The 17,736-nt window shown below is 38.9% G+C and overlaps 1 protein-coding gene across 1 annotated transcript in view; it reads right to left on the minus strand.

Moving 5' to 3' along the window:
* The window catches only part of pou2f2a (POU class 2 homeobox 2a), a 241,854-nt gene that overhangs the window by 26,913 nt on the left and 197,205 nt on the right, over nucleotides 1–17,736 (minus strand). Inside the window, exons 9-13 of the mRNA XM_061930912.1 lie at nucleotides 16,593–16,835; nucleotides 16,379–16,502; nucleotides 16,214–16,305; nucleotides 4,276–4,527; nucleotides 4,061–4,202 (exon numbers count right to left, since the gene is read on the minus strand). Coding sequence (XP_061786896.1) covers nucleotides 4,061–4,202; nucleotides 4,276–4,527; nucleotides 16,214–16,305; nucleotides 16,379–16,502; nucleotides 16,593–16,835 — 853 coding nt within the window. The remainder of the gene's footprint in view (nucleotides 1–4,060; nucleotides 4,203–4,275; nucleotides 4,528–16,213; nucleotides 16,306–16,378; nucleotides 16,503–16,592; nucleotides 16,836–17,736) is intronic.

Genomic DNA, 17,736 nt, shown 5'->3' on the forward strand with positions numbered 1-17,736 from the left:
TTAGGGCTATATAAATAAACATTGATTGATTGAGTGAGTGTATGCGTTTGTGTGTGTAGACATAGACCGTTTTGAAACTACATGTGTGTGCATGGAGATCGTTCTAACCCCAAACATGTGTTTTTGAAACTATCCTTGATCGTATGGAAATGGCCTAATTTAGCACCAAAAAACATCAGGAGTGTGTCTAAGAGCAAGCATTTCAAAATATAGAAAATCTCCTGGGAAAATTGGTAAAAATATAGGATTTCTCTACATCAAAATAACTCGCCATCTTCCTTTTTTATTATTGTTATTATTTTTTGTAGAGATGTCCGATATTATCGGCCGATAAATGCTTTAAAATGTAATATCGGAAATTATCGGTTTCAAAATTATCGGTATCGGTTTCAAAAAGTAAAATGTATGACTTTTTAAAACGCCGCTGTGTACACGGACGTCGGGAGAAGTACAGAGCGCCAATAAACCTTAAAGGCACTGCCTTTGCGTGCCGGCCCAGTCACATAATACGGCTTTTCACACACACAAGTGAATGCAACACATACTTGGTCAACAGCCATACAGGTCACACTGAGGGTGGCCGTATAAACAACTTTAACACAGTTACAAATATGCGCCACACTGTGAACCCACACCAAACAAGAATGACAAACACATTTCAGGAGAACATCCGCACCGTAACATAAACATAACAGAACAAATACCCAGAAACCCTTGCAGCACTAACTCTTCCGGGACGCTACAATATACACCCCTACTACCCCGTACCCCTCCCCACCTCAACCCCGCCCACCTCAACCTCCTCATGCTCTCCCAGGGAGATCATGTCCCAAATGCCAAGCTGCTGTTTTGAGGCATGTTAGAAGAAAAATAATGCACTTTGTGACTTCAATAATAAATATGGCAGTGCCATGTTGGCATTTTTTTCCATAAATTGAGTTGATTTATTTTGGAAAACCTTGTTACATTGTTTAATGCATCCAGCGGGGCATCACAACAAAATTAGGCATAATAATGTGTTCATTCCACGACTATATATATTGGTATCGGTAATTAAGAGTTGGACAATATCGGAATATCGGCAAAAAAGTCATTATCGGACATCTCTATCTTTAACTTCATCACTTCAAGTGAACAATCTAGACGTCGTTTTCGACTCCAAACTTTATTTTTATACCACATATGAAAAAATAACAAAAATAGGTTTTTAATCATTTTAAGAATATAGACAAAGTTCACCCAATTCTCTCTCTCTAATGCATGCTTTTATTACAAGTAGTATAGATTATTGTAACGCCCTTCCTAAAAAGGTTATCGCACCTTTACAACTACTCCAAAATTCAGCGGCACATGTGGCTCACATTACACCAGTTTGAAAATCTCACCAACAGTACTAGTCAAAGGTTTTGAGTAGGGGATGTCCGATAATGGCTTTTTGCCGATATCCGATATTGTCCAACTCTTTAATTACCGATACCGATATCAACCGATACCAATATCAACCGATACCGATATATACAGTCGTGGAATTAACACATTATTATGCCGAATTTGGACAACCAGGTATGGTGAAGATAAGGTCCTTTTTAAAAAAATTAATAAAATAAAATAAGATAAATAAACTAAAAACATTTTCTTGAATAAAAATGAAAGTAAAACAATATAAAAACAGAGACATAGAAACTAGTAATTAATGAAAATGAGTCAAATTAACTGTTAAAGGTTAGTACTATTAGTGGACCAGCAGCACGCACAATCATGTGTGCTTACGGACTGTATCCCTTGCAGACTGTATTGATATATATTGATATATAATGTAGGAACCAGAATATTAATAACAGAAAGAAACAACCCTTTTGTGTGAATGAGTGTAAATGGGGGAGGGAGGTTTTTTGGGTTGGTGCACTAATTGTAAGTGTATCTTGTGTTTTTTATGTTGATTTAATTAAAAAAAACAAAAAAACAAAACAAACGATACCGATAATAAAAAAAACGATACCGATAATTTCCGATATTACATTTAACGCATTTATCGGCCGATATTATCGGCATCCCTACTTTACACTAGGGATGTCCGATAATGGCTTTTTGCCAATATTCGATATTCCGATATTGTCCAACTCTTAATTACCGATACCGATATCAACCGATACCGACATCAACCGATACCGCTATATATGCAGTGGTGGAATTAACACATTATTATGCCTGATTTGGACAACCAGGAATGGTGAAGATAAGGTCTTTTTTTTAAAAAATGCATTAAATAAAATAAGATAAATAAAAATTGAATAAAAAATTAAGTAAAACCATATAAAAACAGTTACATAGAAACTAGTAATTAATGAAAATGAGTCAAATTAACTGTTAAAGGTTAGTACTATTAGTGGACCAGCAGCACGCACAATCGTGTGTGCTTACGGACTGTATCCCTTGCAGACTGTATTGATATATATTGATATATAATGTAGGAACCAGAATATTAATAACAGAAAGAAACAACCCTTTTGTGTGAATGAGTGTGAATGGGGGAGGGAGGTTTTTTGGGTTGGTGCACTAATTGTAAGTGTATCTTGTGTTTTTTATGTTGATTTAATAAAAAAAAACAAAAAAAAACAAAAAACGATACCGATAATAAAAAAAACGATACCGATAATTTCCAATATTACATTTTAACGCATTTATCGGCCGATAATATCGGCAGGCCGATATTATCGGACATCCCTACTTTACACTAGGGATGTCCAATAATGGCTTTTTGCCGATATTCGATATTCCGATATTGTCCAACTCTTAATTACCGATACCGATATCAACCGATACCGCTATATATGCAGTGGTGGAATTAACACATTATTATGCCTGATTTGGACAACCAGGTATGGTGAAGATAAGGTCCTTTTTAAAAAAATTTATTAAATAAAATAAGATAAATAAAAAACTAAAAAACATTTGAATAAAAAATTAAGTAAAACCATATAAAAACAGTTACATAGAAACTAGTAATTAATGAAAATGAGTAAAATTAACTGTTAAAGGTTAGTACTATCATGTGTGCTTACGGACTGTATCTCTTGCAGACTGTATTGATATATATTGATATATAATGTAGGAACCAGAATAACAGAAAGAAACAACCCTTTTGTGTGAATGAGTGTAAATGGGGGAGGGAGGTTTTTTGGGTTGGTGCACTAATTGTAAGTGTATCTTGTGTTTTTTATGTTGATTTAATAAAAAAAAACGAAAAAACAAGAAAAAAAAAAAAAAAAAACCCGATACCGATAATTAAAAAAACGATACCGATAATTTCCAATATTACATTTTAACGCATTTATCGGACATCCCTATTTTACACTAGGGATGTCCAATAATGGCTTTTTGCCGATATTCGATATTCCGATATTGTCCAACTCTTAATTACCGATACCGATATCAACCGATACCGATATCAACCGATACCGCTATATATGCAGTGGTGGAATTAACACATTATTATGCCTGATTTGGACAACCAGGTATGGTGAAGATAAGGTCCTTTTTAAAAAAATATATTAAATAAAATAAGATAAATTAAAAAATTTAAAAAAATTAAATAAAAAATTAAGTAAAACAATATAAAAACAGTTACATAGAAACTAGTAATTAATGAAAATTAGTAAAATTAACTGTTAAAGTGTAGTACTATCATGTGTGCTTACGGACTGTATCCCTTGCAGACTGTATTGATATATATTGATATATAATGTAGGAACCAGAATATTAATAACAGAAAGAAACAACCCTTTTGTGTGAATAAGTGTAAATGGGGAAGGGAGGTTTTTTGGGTTGGTGCACTAATTGTAAGTGGATCTTGTGTTTTTTTATGTTGATTTAATAAAAAAAAAACAAAAAAAAACGATACCGATAATTTCCGGTATTACATTTTAAAGCATTTATCAGCAGATAATATTATCGGACGTCTCTAGTTTTGAGACAACATCTCATTCATGAGCATAACCAAGTGTGTCCAAACTTTTGACTGGTTTAAGCATCTAATAGCACAAAATCAAAGTTAGGTCACCTGCGTCACTCAGCCACTTCTCCAGCAGAGGCTTCAGCTTGCACATGTTCTTGAAGCTCAGGTTGAGGGCCTCAAAGCGGGAGATGGTGGTCTGGCTGAAGTCATTGCCGTACAGTTTTCCCATGGCCACGCCCACGTCCCCCTGGCGAGCGCACAAGGATTCAGAACACCTTTATACACACGTTCATGCGCGCCGGGGGTTGATCTCTTTTTACCTGGGTGAATCCCAGCTTGATGCGGCGTTGTTTGAAGGTCCGCGCAAATTGCTCCAGCTCCTCCAGGTCGCTGGGCTCCTCCCCTCCAATGTGAGCGCCGTGACCGCCGGGAGTCAAGGCGGCGTTCAGGGAAGCGGCCATGTTGCTGGCCGAGACTGACGAGACTCCCATGGATGCCACGGTGCTGCCTCCCATGGCCACTATGGAGGATCTGCTGATGCCTCCACCACCGCCGTCAGTGCTCTTCTCTCTCTGTGGCCCCGCCCACAAAGCAGAGACGACAACGTGAAGATGGAGAAAATATACGTGGATGCTGAACACTCATTATCCCGCAAGTAGTACATTTGGACCGATACACTACCAATTTGCAATACCTGGGAATCGATAGCGGTACTAATTTACGGTACTTTTGTGTTTGTTAAAGGCCTACTGAAACCCACTACTACCGACCACGCAGTCTGATAGTTTATATATCAATGATGAAATCTTAACATTGCAACACATGCCAATACGGCCGGGTTAGCTTACTAAAGTGCAATTTTAAATTTCGCGCAAAATATCCTGCTGAAAACGTCTCGGTATGATGACGCCTGCGCGTGACGTCACGGATTGTGGAGGACATTTTGGGACAGCATGGTGGCCAGCTATTAAGTCGTCTGTTTTCATCGCAAAATTCCACAGTATTCTGGACATCTGTGTTGGTGAATCTTTTGCAATTTGTTCAATGAACAATGGAGACAGCAAAGAAGAAAGCTGTAGGTGGGAAGCGGTATATTGCGGGCGGCTGCAGCAACACAAACACAGCCGGTGTTTCATTGTTTACATTCCCGGAAGATGACAGTTAAGCTTTACCATTGGCCTGTGGAGAACTGGGACAACAGAGACTCTTACCAGGAGGACTTTGAGTTGGATGCGCAGACACGGTACCGTGAGTACGCATGCAGCTGCGGCTTCCAAACATTTGATCGCTTGCCCGTACGTGCGTGCCGCTATGTGCATGTCACGTACGTAACTTTGGGGAAATATATGTGCTGTATGATTTTTGGGGAGGTGAACGGTACTTTGGGCTGTGGGATTGAGTGTGTTGTGCAGGTGTTTGAGTTGTACTGGCGGGTTATATGGACGGGAGGGGGGAGGTGTTTGTTATGCGGGATTAATTTGTGGCATATTAAATATAAGCCTGGTTGTGTTGTGGCTAATAGAGTATATATATGTCTTGTGTTTATTTACTATTTTAGTCATTCCCAGCTGAATATCAGGTCCCACCCGCCTCTCACAGCATCTTCCCTATCTGAATCGCTCCCACTGCCCTCTAGTCCTTCACTCTCACTTTCCTCATCCACGAAGCTTTCATCCTCGCTCAAATTAATGGGGAAATCGTCGCTTTCTCAGTACGAATCGCTCTCGCTGCTGGTGGCCTTGATTGTAAACAATGTGCAGATGTGATGTCACGCTACTCGTCTGCTACTTCCGGTACAGGCAAGGCTTTTTTTATCAGCGACCAAAAGTTGCAAACTTTATCGTCGATGTTTTCTACTAAATCTTTTCAGCAAAAATATGACAATATCGCGAAATGATCAAGTATGACACATAGAATGGACATGCTATCCCCGTTTAAATAAGAAAATCGCATTTCAGTAGGCCTTTAATGTTTATTATTTGATAATACAATTTGATTTTTTTAATGTTACATTTATAAACTAGCTGATTATGAAAACTACGCTGTCCAGTAATTATATCTTGTTTTCTGATAACATTCAAATCCCATTTGCAGTGTAGTTCCAAGACAATAGTGTCATGATCTGTGGTCTGGATCATGTTTTTTGTTATTTTCTGTTTAAGACTCCATTAGTTCCTGTTTGCGCTCCCTTGTTTGGTCACCATCGCGACTCATTGGTTTCACCTGCCTCATTTGACACACGCACCTGGCTCTAATCAAAGAGACTATTTAAGCCTGTCGTTGCCAGTTAGTCGGCCTGGCGACATTGTTCTGGCGAAGTTGGGAGAGTGGCTCTGCCAGCAATCTGAGGGTTACTGGTTCAATCCCCACCTTCTACCATCCTAGTCATGTCCGTTGTGTCCTTGAGCAAGACACTTCACCCTTGCTCCTGATGGGACTGGTTAGCGCCGTGCATGGCAGCTCCCGCCATCAGTGTGTGAATGTGTGAATGTGTGTGTGTGTGTGTGTGTGAATGGGTGAATGTGGAAAATAGTGTCAAAGCGCTTTGAGTTCCTTAAAAAGGTAGAAAAGCACTATACAAGTACGACCCATTTACCATTTACCATGTTCTTTTCATGCTCTGTTCATGCCATAGTTCATGCTCTGTTCATACTGCTCGTTCCATGCCTTGCCAAGTAAGTTTGTGTTTATTCATGCCACAGTTAGCGAGTTTTTGTTTCATGTCCATAGTTTACGCTAAGTGTTAGTTTTGTTTCCTTCATTAAGTTGTGCCTTCGCCTTGTGCGCCTTTTTGTTTTGTAGTACTTTGAGTTTGAGATTAAATCATGTTTTTACCTGCACGCCTTGTCCAGAGTAGTCAGTTTGCTTCCCGGGAAAACAATCCTCGCAGTAAGCTGCGAAAAACTCCACGTTCTGACAATTAGATGGCAGTACTGTAAAGGCTGTTGTCTAACTCGAGAAGCTTTTCGAGGAAAGTTATGTTGCATCCTACAAAGTGTGTATGCTGTAAGTATTGTACTTATTACAGACTAGCTCTTTGACTGGAGCATTCATCTTAGTTGTGGTATTCATTACCAAATTTGGAGGTGTTGAAATTCGCTAATAGTGTCCTGTCTATGGTATATCCAATGTAAATTAGCATCAAGCTAGTGCATTTTGAAAGAGTGGAGCCTTACGTTTGAGCGTATTCTACTGAGCTTACTTGCTTTGTTTGTGTTGAAATGACATTACCGTATTTTTCGGACTATAAGTCGCACTTTTTTTCATAGTTTGGCCGGGGGTGCGACTTGTACTCAGGAGCGACTTATGTGTGAAATGATTAACACATTACCGTAAAATATCAAATAATATTATTTATCTCATTCACGTAAGAGACTAGACGTATAAGATTTCATGGGATTTAGCGATTAGGAGTGACAGATTGTTTGGTAAACGTATAGCATGTTCTATATGTTATAGTTATTTGAATGACTCTTACCATAATATGTTACGTTAACATACCAGGCACGTTCTCAGTTGGTTATTTATGCCTCATTTAACGTACACTTATTCAGCCTGTTGGTCACTATTCTTTATTTATTTTAAATTGCCTTTCAAATGTCTATTCTTGGTGTTGGCTTTTATCAAATACATTTCCCCCAAAACACGTTACGTGCAACAAGTTAAAGTTAAAGTACCAATGATTGTCACACACACACTAGGTGTGGCGAAATTATTCTCTGTATTTGACCCATCACTTTTGATCACCTCCTGGGAGGTGAGGGGAGCATTGAGCAGCAGCGGTGGCCGCGCCCGGGAATCATTATTGGTGATTTAACCCCCAATTCCAACCCTTGATGCTGAGTGTCAAAGTAGGGAGGTAATGGCTCCCATTTTTATAGTCTTTGGTATGACTCGGCCGGGGTTTGAACTCACGACCTACCGATCTCAGGGCGGACACATCTAACCCAGGGGTGTCAAACTCAAATACAGAGTGGGCCAAAATGTAAAACTGAACAAAGCCGCGGGCCAAGGTTGAACAAATTAACCTTTTAATAGGGACCCAAACAAGTTTTGCATTGAATATTGAACAAGCAAGGCTTATATAACTTTATAGTGACATGCAAAATCCAGTTTCAAATAATAATAATAATTAAAAAATATCAATGGCATATCAAATAAAATAAAAATAAAAATTGAATGCCTCTTTTCTATTTACAGCCTTCTGAGGTAAATATCAAAATAAACTTTTTCCACAGGCTAATAATACATTTTAAAATAAAATAATAATGAATGAATCAAACATTCAAGCCTTGAAGTAGCAAGAGAAAGTGCATGAATAAAACGTTAATTATTGCTCAGTTTGCTACACTGATTTGCTTTAACACTGAATATGGAACAAGCAACGCTTATATAACTTAATAGTGCAAAATCAACTTTCAAAAAACTAACGAAAAAACATCAATGGGATATTAAATAAAATTTAAATAAAAAATTGAATGACTCTTTTCTATTTGCAGCCTTCTGAGGTAAATATCAACATTAACTTGGTGGGCGGGGTTTGGTGGTAGCGGGGGTTGTATATTGTAGCGTCCCGGAAGAGTTAGTGCTGCAAGGGGTTCTGGGTATTTGTTCTGTTGTGTTTATGTTGTGTTACGGTGCGGATGTTCTCCCGAAATGTGTTTGTCATTCTTGTTTGGTGTGGGTTCAGAGTGTGGCGCATATTTGTAACAGTGATAAAGTTGTTTATACGGCCACCCTCAGTGTGACCTGTATGGCTTTTGACCAAGTATGGATTGCATTCACATTCACTTGTGTGTGTGTAAAAGCCGCACCTATTATGTGACTGGGCCGGCACGCTGTTTGTATGGAGGGAAAGCGGACGTGACGACAGGTTGTAGAGGATGTTGAAGGCAGTGCCCTTAAGGCACGCCCTCCAATAATGTTGTCCGGGTGGAGATCGGGAGAAATTCGGGAGAATGGTTGCCCCGGGAGATTTTCAGGAGGGGCACTGAAATTCGAGAGTCTCCCGGGAAAATGGGGAGGGATGGCAAGTATGAGTATTAACGGTGAATGCGGTGTAACAGCGGCACCGCCGCTGTATAATACCGGCAGGCCAGCTCTAATGTTAATTTGATATTGCCTCAATGGCCAAATGAAAAAATTTGGCCCGCGGGCCAGAGTTTGACACCCATGCTCTAACCACTAGGCTACCACTAAAGGTATCGAAATATGGCAGCGTTTGATTTTATGTGACTCGATACCGAGTAATACCGACAGAATTCGGTCTGTTCCTATCAAAGTACCAAACACGGTACCCATCCCTACTACCCATGTGGTGATGATGAGCTGGGAATCATCATATGCACAAAATCTCGCATGTGTTGTATTCCGAGCAGGAATATGACAAAGGTCAAAGCGGAGTACCTGTCAGCATCGGCAGGGCCAACTAATTGAGCGCGCACCATGCAAGACTTAGGCCGCCGCCGCTGCACTCATTTGCATTCGCCGCCTCTGTGCATAAAGCATGTGTGCATCATGCCCTCGTGTGACGGCGCATTCAGACATGAGTTTACTGCGTCTCTGCGAAGGCAGATGTTTGTCTCTTTGCATGCTAATCTTTAACACACAACCAACCAGGTCACACCTCATCCACTACTTTACAGCATCACGTGCACTGCAAAAACTAAAATCTAAGTAAGATTAAATATCTCAAATAAGGGTGATATTTGCTTATGTTCTGTCTGATAAGATCATTCTCATTAAGCAGATTTTATGTTAGAGTATTTTACTTGTTTTAAGGGTTTTGGTCCTAAATGATCTCAGTAAGATATTACAGCTTGTTGCTGAGATTTGATGACCTATATTGAGTAAAACATGCTTGAAACTAGAATATCAAGTGTTGCAAAGCTGTGTCATCAACACTCAAGTATAAAACTACTTTTTTAAAGTAATCATTTCTTATTTCAAGCATGTAAAAAAAAAAAAATCATGACTTTGACACAATTGTGTCTCATAATTAAAACAGATGACAGCCAAATGGACTTTGCTGTTTTATTTTCAATGAAACAATAGAAAATACGTACTCATATAGTAGTACAGTTGTTATTAGTGAGAATATACTTATTTTAAGGTATTTTTGGGTTTATTGAGGTTAGCTAATTTTACTTGTTTTGGAAAGTCTTGACAAGCCAAATTTTCTTGTTCTATTGGCAGATAATTTTGCTTAGTTCAAATAAAATACCCCTCATTTTTTAAATTGTTTTTGAACACTGACTTTTTGCAGTGTGGTAAAGTCTTAGCCTGAGGAGTCCAAATTGTGGCATGGGGGCTATTTATGTGTCAACCCATGGCGCATTCTAAAAGTACGAATACAAATAAGTCTTCTTATTAAAAAGTAGTGACTGGTCAAACGATACTGAAGCGTTGATGCCACATGAAACAAAAGTAGTGATACCGTGTCCCCCGATGCCTCAATAGTCAATCAATCAATCAATCAATGTTTATTTATATAGCCCTAAATCACAAGTGTCTCAAAGGGCTGCACAAGCCACAACGACATATATATAATAGCTGCGTTTCCATTGCAGTTTTCGCAAAATAAAAGCTATATTACTAAAATGTTTGACAAACTACATTTGCGACTAATAGGTGTTTCCATTAAAGGGTGTTTTGCGTCATAAACATACTTGCCAACCCTCTCGGATTTTCCGGGAGACTCCCGAAATTCAGCGCCTCTCCCGAAAACCTCCCGGGACAAATTTTCTCCCGAAAATCTCCCGAAATTCAGGCGAAGCTGGAGGCCACGCCCCCTCCAGCTCCATGCGGACCTGAGTGACGTGTTGACAGCCTGTTCACACATCCGCTTTCCCACAATATAAATAGCTAATGATCGAGGGCGAGTTCTTGGTTTCTTATGTGGGTTTATTGTTAGGCAGTTTCATTAACGTCCTCCCAGCGCGGTAACAACACACAACAACAGCAGTCAAGTTTTCGTCTACCGTAAAGCAGTTCGTCTGTCGTAAACAGCAATGTTGTGACACTTTTAAACAGGACAATACTGCCATCTACTGTACATGCATATGTGACCCACCCATAATGTTTCACATTTTTGTGTTGATTTATTTATTTTATTTTGTGGTTTGAATTTGTTTTTGGAGCTGTCGTTACACATTTATCAGTATTCACATTGGTCAGTAGGGGGCAGTAGGGCGTTTCTTCCCAATTGAATGCTATCACCTGCAGACCGAAAGTGTCTTGTCATTCTGATGAGCGCGACCAGTCTGTGAACAATTGAAACGTCCTGTGTGCTTTTTCCTCCTGTGTAACAGGTTAGTTTTGGTCAATCAACTCACTGAATAATATCCATGTGATCTTTATAAGTTTAAGTACACATTCTGATGGTGGAGCCTAACTCTAAAGTGTTTGTGAGTTGTAGTTTGTATTTGTGAATGAATCCAGTGTACAGCTGCAGTAATCAATACACAAAGGCGACGTGAGTACGCAATGTTTATATAGGAACTTCTGATCCTAATTCAGACTCCCAAATTAGAGCTCCCGTTTTCTTATTGATTTTATAATGTATATTTGTATAATGTGTGTGTTCTGAAATAGTGACAGAGAATAGAACAAGGATGGACAATTCAACCCTTAACTCAACAATGAGTAGATGAGTGTTATGTGTGTGTATATGTGTAAATAAATGAACACTGAAATTCAAGTATTTCTTTTATTTATATATATATATATATGTAATAATATATATATATATATATATATATATATATATATATATATATATATATATATATCTAGAATTCACTGAAAGTCAAGTATTTCTTATATATATATATATCTTAACCACGCCCCCCACCCCCACCCCCACCTCCCGAAATCGGAGGTCTCAAGGTTGGCAAGTATGGTCATAAACCATAATTTTCATAAAATATCAATATCAAAAGGTCTCAAAAAACACCTATTGAGTGCAAAAATGTTTTAGCAACATTTGATACGTTTTTTGTTACTTTTTGTAAGGGGACGACGTGGCACGGTTTGGAGAGTGGCCGTGCCAGCAGCCTGAGGGTTCCTGGTTCAATCCCCACCTACTACCAACCTCGTCACGTCCATTGTGTCCTTGAGCAAGACACTTCACCCTTGCTCCTGATGGGTCGTGGTTAGGGCCTTGCGTGGCAGCGCCCGCCATCAGTGTGTGAATGGGTGAATGTGGGAATAGTGTCAAAGCGCTTTGAGTACCGTATTTTTTGGACTATAAGTCGTTCCGGAGTATAAGTCGCACCGGCCGAAAATGCATAATAAAGAAGGAAAAAAAACATATATAAGTCGCACTGGAGTATAAGTCGCATTTTTTGGGGAAATGTATTTGATAAAAGCCAACACCAAGAATAGACATTTGAAAGGCAATTTAAAATAAATAAAGAATAGTGAACAACAGGCTGAATAAGTGTACGTTATATGAGGCATAAATAACCAACTGAGAACGTGCCTGGTATGTTAACGTAACATATTATGGTAAGAGTCATTCAAATAACTATAACATATAGAACATGCTATACGTTTACCAAACAATCTGTCACTCCTAATCACTAAATCCCATGAAATCTTATACGTCTAGTCTCTTACGTGAATGAGATAAATAATATTATTTGATATTTTACGCTGATGTGTTAATAATTTCACACATAAGTCGCTCCTGAGTATAAGTCGCACTCCCGGCCAAACTATGAAAAAAACTGCGACTTATAGTCCGAAAAATACGGTACCTTGAAGGTAGAAAAGCTCTATACAAGTATAATCCATTTACCATTTTCCATTACCAGTTTCTTATTGCATTATTTAGGTTTTGCGCATTTCTAGTGGTAATGGAAACACAGTTACTGAAAGCTCTTCTTTTGGCTCGCAAGTGACAGCTCGTATTATTTAAAAGTGGAGGAGCAAAGTGCCGTGTTTGACATTGGTTTATGTACTGTATATATGATCGACTCAATTAAACTAAGACAAATTCAGAACTGTGGGATCATTCTGATCTTACAGCACCAAATATGGTAAGGTTATAATTCTCCTCTTTTGTTGAGAAGAATAGTTGTACATTGTTGGGTAGCAGGTTATAGTTGGCTTTGCACATCATTTTAGCTGTTTGCAAACGCACCAAATCATTGAATTTTAATTTGAACATGATGTAATATTCCCACTGATCTTTTGTGTAACCCGGTGAGTGAATGTTGTGTACTTTTGCAGTTTTTTCCACACAATAACTTAAATATGGTAACACGAGCGAGCAGTAGAGAATATGAAGTGGTTTTTTTGGTCCAGAAAATATTTTGCTTTATTCATTATTGAAAAACTTCTTGCCACTTTATGTTGTATGTTTTTATCAGATTTCAAATTCATTTTGTCATTAATTAATACACCCCAAATTGTGTTTTTTTTTCTACTCCACAGGTGTCAAACTCAAGGCCCGAGGGCCTGATCTGGCCCTCCACGTCATTTTATATGGCCCGCAAAAGCCTGGAAATAATATGTCATTAAAATACCTTATATTTTCTTATTTTCTTACTAAAATAATTAGGTTTTTTTTCTTTCTAGTTTGACAAGGAAAAAAAATAGTGTCCAATATTGCAGCAAATATTATATTATCTAACTTTTTTGGTCAAAATCCAAATAAATACTTAAATATCTGCTTAACCTATGATTTCGGAGCAAGTTATCCATCAAAATGTACACTATAAAAATGACAAATAGATTTTGCTGTAAAATTTTGAGATTTTTTTTTTTTACAGCATATTACTGTAAGCTGAAAAAAACCGACCAATGTTTGTTTGTTTTTTACAGTAAAATAAGTCGACTTAGCTGTCAGTTTTTTGGTTTTTTTTACTGTAAAATCCAAGGTTGTTGATTTTATGGTACCACATTTTATTATGGTGAGTTGCCAAAATAAAATTAAATAGCGGTACTGTATTTCTATTTACAGTAATATGTTGTAAAAATAATAATAATAAAAAAAACACCATATATTTTACAGTAAAAGTCTGGCAACTAAGCTGCCAGTTTTTTTCCTGTAAAAAACAGTGGTAAAAAACACAGATTTTTTTTACTCTTTACGTACATTTTTTAAAAATATATTTAAATTCATAGGCAAATTCATTAAATATTTACTGTTACAAGCAGCCCTCTAATGGCAGCCATGAGTGCGGTGTGGCCCTCAATGAAAACAAGTTTGACGCCGATGTTCTACTCTTTCAATATCTGCTCCGCCTATTTGTATTTGATTTTTTTTTCCTACTGAGTGATATCCATCCTGCAATGGCAATATATATATATATATATATATATATATATATATATATATATATATATATATATATATGTATATATGTGTGTGTGTGTGTGTATATATATATATATATATATATATATATATATATATATATATATGATATGTGTGTGTATGTTACTCATCAGTTACTCAGTACTTGAGTAGTTTTTTTACAACATACTTTTTACTTTTACTCAAGTAAATATTTGGGTGACTACTCCTTACTTTTACTTGAGTAATAAATCTCTAAAGTAACAGTACTCTTACTTGAGTACAATTTCTGGCTACTCTACCCACCTCTGCTCGTAGTATCTTTTAACCTGCCCATTGTACAGCACTTTGGCTACCCCTGTGGTAAATTTTAAATGTGCTTTATAAATAAAGTTGAAAGTTGATTACTGTCTAAAGTTTGAGTTTATTTGGAACATGCAAGCATACAACATGATACACAACAATTTCCAGTTTCTCTTTTCAACATGTTCGAAAAGGAGTAGGAAGAAGCAGAGCTTATTTGATCCTACCCCTTTTCTTTTACATAACAGTTGCTAAAACTTTTGTTCACTTCCTGTTCTCAATTTATTCACAATATAGTCCATAAGTAATCACAATAAAAATAAATAAATAAATAATAATTGGTGAAGTAAGTTATATTTCATATGATGAGATGAGTACAATTATTTTGAGAATGAATGGATGGATGAAATAAATTCAGAATGTTTATCATGGTTCTTCTTCTTTGTACTTTGTAAACACTTTAAGTTTGAAGAGTTTCTTGAAGTGGATCATATTAGTACATTGTTTGATTGCTTTGCTTAATCCATTCCATCATTTAATTCCACATACTGATATACTGAAGGTCTTAAGTGTTGTACGTGCGTACAAATGTTTTAAATTACATTTTTCTCTAATATTATATTTCTCCTCTTTTTTTGAGAAGAATTGTTGTATATTCTTGGGTAGCAGGTTATAGTTTGCTTTGTGTATAATTTTAGCTGTTTGCAAATTCACTATGTCGTGGAATTTCCGTATCTTTGATTCAATAAATAAAGGGTTTGTATGTTCTCTATATCCAACATTATGTATTATTCTAACTGATCTTTTTTGTAACACCGTTAGTCATACTTGCCAACCTTGAGACCTCCGATTTCGGGAGGTAGGGGGAGGGGGGCGTGGTTGGGGGCGTGGCTAAAAGGGGAGGAGTATATTTACAGCTAGAATTCACCAAGTCAAGTATTTCATATATATATATATATATATATATATATATATATATAAAAAATAAATACTTGAATTTCAGTGTTCATTTATTTACACATATACACACAAATAACACTCATCTACTCATTGTTGAGTTAAGGGTTGAATTGTCCATCCTTGTTCTATTCTCTGTCACTATTTTTCGAACCATGCTGAACACCCTCTCTGATGATGCATTGATGTGTGGCACGCACAAAAGTGCTTTCATCAAATGCACTAGATGGCAGTATTGTCCTGTTTAAGAGTGTCACAACATTGCTGTTTACGGCAGACGAACTGCTTTACGGTACACAAAAAAGTGACTGCTGTGTTGTTGCCACGCTGGGAGGACGTTAATGAAACTGCCTAACAATAAACCCACATAAGAAACCAAGAACTCGCCCTCCATCATTCTATAGTTATAACGTGATTGGGCAGGTACGCTTTTTTATATTGTGGAGGACCTGAGTCCGCCTGAATTTCGGGAGAAAATTTGTCCCGGGAGGTTTTCGGGAGATGCGCTGAATTTCGGGAGTCTCCCGGAAAATCCGGGAGGGTTGGCAAGTATGCCGTTAGTGAATGAAGTGTAGTTGATTGGTGATTTTAAAGCCTATAAGACATAGCAGCGTATTTGGACTAAATCCATTCAAAACTCCTCACATGTTCCACTGGAGCTCAGCAGGTTCTGCCTGTTTTCCCACATTGCCTACCTGTGCTTGGAGGCCCAGGCGGGGCGGCGTCGTCAGCAGTCCCGCCGGGCTTTGCTGAGGTAGCTGAATCAAATTTGGCGTCGAGAGCAAAGCTGAGGGGAGAAAACGAAGCTGAGGGAAGATGCAAAGAGAAGCAGCTCGTCTAGAAGGAGAAGGCCAACTTACCTTGCTGCTGCTGCTGCTGCTGCTGAGTCTGGGGGGACTGTGACAGGAGGTACTGGGCCGGGGACTGGAGCGCGTGGCCAGGCATGAGAACCAGCTGCTGGAGCTGAAGTAGCTGCTGGATGTCCTAAAACGCCACACAGGGTGTTGTTTAGAACATCTCCTGCACACGTGCACGTTTTAAAAAGGTGCTCTGACACCGATTGGCGGCTGCTACCTGGGCTGTGAGCTGGATTGGCTGAGACAGGGCCAGCTGCGGCGGTGGAGGCGGAGCTTGCACGGACTGCTCCTGTTTGGCTGCCTGTTGCTGAGATGTTTGGTTCTGTTGTTGTTGTTGCTGCTGCTGCGCGGCGGCGTGAGCTGCATGGGCGGCGTTGGACTGCTGGACGGCGGCGGCCAGGAGCTGAGCCTGCGCCTGCTGGAGGAGCAGCTGCTGCTGGGCCGGGAGGAGAGCGGCAAGCTGAGGGGAAGCAAAAAAGGAAAGGCAAAAAAAGAACAAAATGAGTGTTCAGCAGGGGCGTCACTAGCTTTTAAGGACAGGGGGGGCTTAGCCCCTAGGACAGGGGTCGGCAACCTTTACCACTCAAAGAGCCATTTTGACCCGTTTCACAAATTAAAGAAAACAATGGGAGCCACAAAACTCTTTTGAAATTTAAAATGAAATAACACTGCATACAAAGTTTTTTTTGTTGCTTTGTGCTATGTATAAACCAGGGGTCTCAGACACGCGGCCCGCACCTTAATATGAAAATGTAATGTTAGTGCGGCCCACAAGTTTTATATGAATGGCGCTTGTCAGCGTCACACTTGCCAACCCTCCCGATTTTTCCGGTAGACTCCCGAATTTCAGGGAAACTATTCTCTCGAATGTATGCTGATTTTCACCCAAACAACAATAATAAGGGCGTGCCGTGATGTCACTACCTTTAGCGCCCTCTACGGCTTGAACAAACAGCTTGCCAGCCCAGTTACATGTTATGTGAGGCTTCTGCAGACACACATAAGTGAATGCCTGCATACTTGGTTAACAGTCATACAGATCACACTGAGGGTGGCGATATAAACAACTTTAACACTCTTACTAATATGCGCCACACTGTGAACCCACACCAAACAAGAATGACAAACACATTTCAGGAGAACATCCGCACCGTAACACAACAGAACAAATACCCAGAATCCCATGCATCCCTAACTCTTCCGGGCTACTTTATACACCCCCGCTACCACCAAAGCCCGCCACCCCAACCCTGCCCCCCCACACATCAACAATACCCCCCCACCCCCCGTGCGTAGATTGAGGTGGGCGGGGTTTGGTGGTAGCAGGGTGTGTAATGTAGCCCGGAAGAGTTAGGGATGAA

This window comes from Nerophis lumbriciformis, linkage group LG37 (genome assembly GCF_033978685.3).
Source record: "Nerophis lumbriciformis linkage group LG37, RoL_Nlum_v2.1, whole genome shotgun sequence".
Lineage (NCBI taxonomy): Eukaryota > Metazoa > Chordata > Actinopteri > Syngnathiformes > Syngnathidae > Nerophis > Nerophis lumbriciformis.